Source organism: Physeter macrocephalus, chromosome 7 (assembly GCF_002837175.3).
Source record: "Physeter macrocephalus isolate SW-GA chromosome 7, ASM283717v5, whole genome shotgun sequence".
NCBI classification, from domain to species: Eukaryota; Metazoa; Chordata; class Mammalia; order Artiodactyla; family Physeteridae; genus Physeter; species Physeter macrocephalus.
This window is the reverse complement of record NC_041220.1, coordinates 57994616-58002107: the sequence shown is the minus strand read 5'-3', so window position 1 is coordinate 58002107 and position 7492 is coordinate 57994616. Positions and strand designations below refer to the sequence as shown.

Here is a 7492-nt window from a genome sequence, read left to right as displayed (position 1 = left end):
ACTTGTGTGCAATTAAACAAGAGACCAAAACCACAGAACAAGTGCACAGGGTGGGGATTACAGGGCAGGGAACAGATATAAAAACACAGATGTGCAGAATTCACCAGAAACCTCAAGCATCCGCCTAAGTCTATAGCAGAAGGCTACATGCCACAGTTCAGATCCTTCACCTATCACCCCAATTCTTGGACCCCAAAGCAGGGCCAATGCTGTTACTTTTGAACCTGGGGTCCTCAAAAACGAGTACTGGAAATCCAGAACTGTGTGAATCTGGCTGAAAACAGATGATGCAACAAACCTACACTCTTAACTGTCTGACAGTTAAATTCATGTTACAAAAAAAACTAACTTTAAGATTTATTTTTGTAACTTTTTTAAACAGAGAAAACAACATACTCCTTGGGGAAAGGTGAGGGATTGAGAAGACAGGCCCTGGGTAAAAATTATTACGACAGCACCTAGAGTTGAGAGGCCTGCCTAGAAGAGAACCACAGGCCGGCACTGCCGCGACAAGCGGGCACGGCTGCCGCCTGAGGCTCAGCAGACCAGTTCGCACACCCCGCAAAGCTGCTATAGATCCAAGTCATAAAAATCTTCCAGCTCATCGTGAAACAAGTCCCACTCGTCTTCAGAGTCCGTCAGGTCGTCGTCCCCACCTGCAGCCAAAAGCATAAGCAACATCTCGCCCAGCTCAAAGGTGACAACCTCTTCTTCGTCGTTGTCAAAGGGGTTGCCGTTCTCTCTTTCCTCAATGAGCTCCCAGAAGTGGTTCCTTCGTTGGGCCCGGTATCTGCTTGCTGTTCCCACTTTCTGTCTCTGTGGCTCCTCTCTACGGCCATCGGGGTACGCATGCTTGTAAAAACAGTTCCCTCCAAACGGACAGCTCCCACGTCCTTCATCAAAATACCTGCACGCCTTGTTGCTCATTGCCTCCTTGTATTTCTGAATGAGTTTCTGCTTCTCTTCTTTCTCCTCCACCCAGTACTCACTTGGAATGACAAAGTTAGATGTGATCCGGCATTCTGGGCAGGACTTTATGATCTTGCTCTCAAATTGCTTAGCACTCCTCCACTTGCGAATACACTTGAGACAGTAAGTGTGGTTGCAGTTGGAGAGGATCCCGAAGCGGCGCTCGCTGGGGTTGGCTTTTTCATAGACCACCCCCATGCAGATCCCACACACCATGTCCTTGCTGCGCTGCACAGCAAACGAGAGCTCCATGTCCTTCTCATGGGCCTCGATGCAAGATTTTATATGTTGTGATCTTTGGGCAGCATCCATTGGATGGAGGACCTGCAGCCCACACACATCACACGCGTCTCCATGGAGATACACACAGTTCTACCCATATCGGCACTCTCCCACTGCAGCATAGGGGCAGAGCTGCTTCTTTGTTTCCACTGCAGTATTCTCCTTCTCTGATTCTTCCTTGGTCACTGAGCCCTGCAGGGGTGCTTCAGTGGAGGAAGGGGCAGTACGGCCACAGTAGGGCTGCCCAGGAACAAACTCAATGGCGTTCACCCAGTCTTCTGAACCCGCTCCTACAGTTGAAAAGTTTGAATTTCTTGACTCAGCTTCGCCCATATTCATTTCAACAATCGGTCCAACTACTGATGAGAGACTCGAGGAAGCAGCAAGGGGTGACTTTGCAGTTAGATCTGTAGCAGTTGCTTCTTCCTGTTTCAATGGCTTGCTGTGTTCATATCTGCAGCGGCCTCCGTAAATACAGTACCCTTGCTGAAAATACTTGCACACTACACCATATGGAATGTCAGAGAGGTCATGTGAGTATCGACAGTTATCTCCTTCCTTACAAACCCCATGCACGAAATACCTTCAGGTGACCTGTTTAGTCCAGCCGCCGACGCAGCCGTCGCTGCCGCCTCCCCCGCCCCCAGGGACGGGGAGGTGACGGGGTAGGGGTGGGGGAGGCCGCTGCCACCGCCGCCGCTGCCGCTCCTGCTCCTGATGTTGTGGCTGTTGTTCCGGGAGGTGCAGCCTCCGCCATTACTATTTATCCCACACAGCAATGGCGCCGGAACTTCCGGGATCACATAATTCCGGTCCGGCTACGGGGAGGAGAAGGCGGCGAGGCGATGAGTGGGGTGGGGGAGGACACTGAGCCGGCCGCTCGCTCCCCTCTGCCCCTCGTCGCATCTCTGAGCGCTAGACCTTAGTTATTGAGAGCATCAGGGCTTAAATCAGGACCACTGCCAGGGCTTCATATACGGACAACGTTAGAGCCTAACTAAGGTACAGCAAAAGGGCCTAAGTGAGGCCTATCTTTAGGGCCTGAGTTAGGGACAGTATGAGGGCATGACTTAGCAGCATAAGGGCCTCTGCGGGATCAGCCTGAGGGTCTTCATTAAAAACATTATCAGGGCCTCTGTTAGGGAGAGCCTCAGGCCCTCATTTATGGACAGCATCAAGGCTTACTTTGGGCCACATTCAGGACCTTGGTAAGACCTGGGTCAGGATATTAGCTCAGGAAAGTATCAGGACTCTAGATATTGGCAGCAGCTGGGCCTTCGTTAGAGACAGTGTGATATTGGCGGCAGCTGGGTCTTAGTTAGAGACAGTGTCAGGGCCTGAGTTAGGACTAGCATTATGGCCTTTGTTAGGTACAGTGTCAGGCACTGAGCTAGGAGTAGTGTCAGGGTATGAGTTAGGTGTAGTGTCAGGGTCTTTGTTAGGGACAGTGTCAAGGCCTGAGTTAGGACGAGCCTCCAGGCCTTAGTTAGGGACAAGTTTACAGCCCCGGGAGTAAATTCAGGGCCTTATTTAGGGACAGCATCACTGATTTAGTTAGCATAAGAGGAGCCATTCCTGCAAGCACCCTGAAGGCCAACACACGCATGTGTAAAACTGAACCAGGCACACTGCTATGAAGGAATATTCCATAGCAGTTGAGTACATTTTGTTTAAGGTTAGCAAGAGTTTAAAAATTATTTTTTTAAGAAAACAATATTCACAGGAGGAACGAATTTCATCCTAAAGAATCACTTTAGCTAAACTTGACATTAGCTAAAAACAAGGTTAGGTTAAGGTCTAGGGCTCGTGTCAGTTAATGACCTAGGGTTGGTGTCAAGACCTTAGTTACTTAGAGAATCAGGGCCTAATTTAAGACCTATGTCCAGGTTTCCGGTAGGGACAGCATCAGAGCCTGACTTAGGGAGAATGTCAGGGCCTGAGTAAGACCTAGCGTCAGCCCCAAAGCTGGAGACATAGCCAGGGCATGACGTAGGAGCAGCATCAGGGCCTTGGTTTGGTCAGCATTCAGGTCATGTGAAAGATATGAGCTGGGCTTGAGTTAGTCACAGAATCAAGGCCTCTGTTAGAGAAATATTCAGGGCCTGAGTTAGGCACAGCCTCATGTCTTCACTTAAAGACAGCAACAGGGCTTTCTTTGGGACAGTGTCAGGACCTTGGATAGAAATGTGTCAGGGTATTAACTCAGGATAGTGTCCGGATTTTAGTTATTGATTGCAGTAGGGCCCATGTTAGGGACAGATTCCGGGATTTAATGAGAGATAGTGTCAAGAACTTAGTTACTGAGAGCATCAGGAACTTCTTCAGAACCAATGTCAGGGCTTCAGAGAAGGACAGCATCAGGGCCTGGCTTAGGGCGAGTGACACGGCCTGAGTGAGGCCTAGCGTCAGTCCGTTAGCTGGGGACACTATCAGGGCATGACACAGGAGCAGCATTAGTGCCTTTCCTGGATCAGCATTATGATCTTCATTAAAGATATGATCAGGCCCTCTCTTAGGGAAAGCGTCAGGGCTTACTTAAGGAAATTTTCAGGACCTTGGTAAGAGATGGGTTAGTAAATGAGCTCAGGATAGTGTCAGGACTTTAGATATTGACGGCATCGGGGCCTTAGTTAGGGACAGTGTCAGGCCCTGACTTAGGCCGAACATCCAGGTCTTAGTTAGGGACAGTGTGACGGCGTTGGGAGGAGCAGCATTAGTGCCTTTCCTGGATCAGCATTATGATCTTCATTAAAGATATGATCAGGCCCTCTCTTAGGGAAAGCGTCAGGGCTTACTTAAGGAAATTTTCAGGACCTTGGTAAGAGGTGGATTAGTAAATTAGCTCAGGATAGTGTCAGGACTTTAGATATTGACGGCATCAGGGCCTTAGTTACGGAGCGTGTCAGGCCCTGACTTAGGCCGAACATCCAGGCCTTAGTTAGGGACAGTGTGATGGTGTTGAGACTCAATTCAGGTTCTGACATAGGCGCAGCATAAAGGCTTCAGTTAGCATAAGAGGCAGGACATTAGCTAGGAACAGGGATAAGGTAAAGTCTAGGGATCGTGTCAGCAAATGACCTAGGGATAGTGTCAAGACATTAGTTACTGAGAACCTCAGGGCCTTATTTAGGAGCAGCACCAGGGCTGGACCAAGGGCGAGCAACAGGGCCTGAGTGAGGCCCAGCGTCAGGTCCCTAGCTGGAGACACTCTCGGCATGACGTCAGAGCAGCATCAGGCCCTTTGTTGGGTCAGCATTCGGGTCATAGTTAAAGACATGAGCAGAGCCTGAGTTAGTCACAGAATCAAGGCCTCAGTTAGGGAAAGCTTCAGGGCCTGAGTTAGGCACAGCCTCATGTCTTAAGGACATGTGACAGGGCTTTCTTTGGAACAGTGTCAGGACCTTGGATAGAAATGTGTCAGGATATCAGCTCAGGATAGTGTTCGGATATTAGTTATTGATTGCAGCAGGGCCCATGTTAGGGACAGATTCCGGGCCTAATTGATTGCAGCAGGCCCATGTTAGGGACAGATTCTGGGCCTTAGTGAGAGATAGTGTCAAGACCTTAGTTAGGATTAGTCAGGGCCTTAGGTAGGGAGAGTATTAGGGTTTCAGTTAGGATAAAATGCAGGACATTAGCTTGGGACAGAGTTAGGTTCCCGGCCAGGGATAGTGTCAAGAAATGACCAATGGAAAGCGTGAAGACCTTAGTTATTGAGAGCATCAGGGCCTAAATCAGGACTACTGCCAGGGCTTCATATATGGACAGCGTCAGAGCCTAACTAAGGTACAGCCAAAGGACCTAAGTGAGGCCTATCTTTAGGGCGTGAATTAGGGACAGTGTGAGGGCATGACTTAGGAGCAGCATAAGGGCCTCTGCGGGATCAGCCTGAGGGTCTTCATTAAAAACATTGTCAGGGCCTCTGTTAGGGAGAGCCTCAGGCCCTCATTTATGGACAGCATCAAGGCTTACTTTGGGTCAGTTTCAGGACCTTGGTAAGACCTGGGTCAGGATATTAGCTCAGGATAATATCAGGAACCTAAGTGAGGCCTATCTTTAGGGCGTGAATTAGGGACAGTGTGAGGGCATGACTTAGGAGCAGCATAAGGGCCTCTGCGGGATCAGCCTGAGGGTCTTCATTAAAAACATTGTCAGGGCCTCTGTTAGGGAGAGCCTCAGGCCCTCATTTATGGACAGCATCAAGGCTTACTTTGGGTCAGTTTCAGGACCTTGGTAAGACCTGGGTCAGGATATTAGCTCAGGATAATATCAGGAATTTAGATATTGGCGGCAGCTGGGCTTTAGTTAGAGACAGTGTCAGGGCCTGAGTTAGGACTAACATTATGGCCTTTGTTAGGTACATTGTCAAGGACTGAGCTAGGAGTAGTGTCAAGGTATGACTTAGGTGTAGTGTCAGGGCCTGAGTTAGGACGAGCCTCCAGGCCTTAGTTAGGGACAAGTTTACAGCCTCGGTAGTAAAGTCCGGGCCTTATTTAGGGACAGCATCACGGATTTAGTTAGCATAAGATGAGCCATTCCTGCAAGCACCCTGAAGGCCAACACACGCATATGTAAAAGTGAACCATGCACACTGCTATGAAGGAATATTCCATAGCAGTTGAGTACATTTTGTTTCAGGTTAGCAAGAGTTTAAGAATTATTTTTCTAAGAAAACAACATTCACAGGATGAAAGAATTGCATCCTAAAGAATCTCTTTAGCTAAACTTGACATTAGCTAAAAAAAGGTTAGGTTAAGGTCTAGGGCTCGTGTCAGTTAATGACCTAGGGTTGGTGTCAAGACCTTAGTTACTTAGATAATCAGGGCCTAATTTAAGACCTGTGTCAGGGTTTCCGGTAGGGACAGCCTCAGAGCCTGACTTAGGGCGAACATCAGTGCCTGAGTGAGACCTAACGGCAGCCACCTAGCTGGAGACACAGTCAGGGCATGACATAGGAGCAGCATCAGGGCCTTGGTTTGGTTAGCATTCAGGTCATAGTGAAAGACTTGAGCTGGGCTTGAGTTAGTCACAGAATCAAGGCCTCGGTTAGAGAAACATTCAGGGCCTGAGTTAGGCACAGCCTCATGTCTTCACTTAAAGACAGCGACAGGGCTTTCTTTGGGACAGTGTCAGGACATTGGATAGAAATGTGTCAGGATATTAGCTCAGGATAGTGTCCGGATTTTAGTGAATGATTGCAGCAGGACCCATGTTAGACATTGGATAGAAATGTGTCAGGATATTAGCTCAGGATAGTGTCCGGATTTTAGTTATTGATTGCAGCAGGGCCCATGTTAGGGACAGATTCCGGGCCTTAGTGAGAGATAGTGTCAAGGACTTAGTTAGGATTAGTCAGGGCATTAGTTAGGGAGAGTATTAGGGTTTCAGTTAGGATAAGATGCAGGACATTAGCTTTGGACAGAGTCACGTTCCGAGGCAGGGATAGTGTCAGAAAATGACCTAAGGTTGGTGTCAAGACCTTAGTTACGTAGAGAATCAGGGCCTAATTTAGGACCTGTGTCAGGGCTTCGGGTAGGTACACCGTCAGAGCCTGACTTAGGGAGAACGTCTAGGCCTGAGTGAGGCCTAGTGTCAGCCCCCTAGCTGGATACACAGGGCATGACGTAGGAGCAGCATCATGGCCTTTGTTGGGTCAGCATTCGAGTCATAGTTAAAGACATGAGCAGGGCCTTTGTTAGTCACAGAATCAAGACCTCAGGGAAAGCTTCAGGGCCTGAGTTAGGCACAGCCTCAGGTCTTCACTTAAGGAGAGCGACAGGGCTTTCTTTTGGACAGTATCAGGACCGAGGATAGATTGAGTCAGGATATTAGCTCAGGACAATGTCCGAATTTTAGTTATTGATTGCAGCAGGGACCATTAGGGACAGATTCCGGTCCTTAGTGAGAGAAAGTGTCAAGGCCTTTGTTAAGATTAGTCAGAGCTTATTTAGGGAGAGTATTAGGGTTTCAGTTATCGTAAGATGCAGGACATTAGCTTGGGACCACGTCAGGTTCCCGGCCAGGGATAGTGCCAGGAAATGACCAAGCGAAAGCGTGAAGACCTTAGTTATTGAGAGACTGAGGGACTTATTTAGGACCAGCATCAACGCATAAATCAGGACCACTGCCAAAGCTTCATATACGGACAAATTCTGAGCCTAACTAAGGTACAGCCAAAGGCCCTAGTGAGGCCTATCTTTAGGGCCTGAATTAGGGACAGTGTCAGGGCATGACTTAGAAG

At 48.7% G+C, this 7492-nt stretch overlaps 1 protein-coding gene across 1 annotated transcript; it reads right to left on the bottom strand.

Moving 5' to 3' along the window:
• Nucleotides 1–523: 523 nt before the first annotated feature.
• LOC112062693 (E3 ubiquitin-protein ligase makorin-1-like) lies at nt 524–2039 on the bottom strand. The gene is given in 2 exon segments (XM_055085746.1): nt 524–1909; nt 1911–2039. Coding segments are annotated over 2 exon segments (1437 nt in total). The 5' UTR covers nt 2009–2039; the 3' UTR covers nt 524–570.
• Between the last annotated feature and the right edge of the window lie 5453 nt (nt 2040–7492).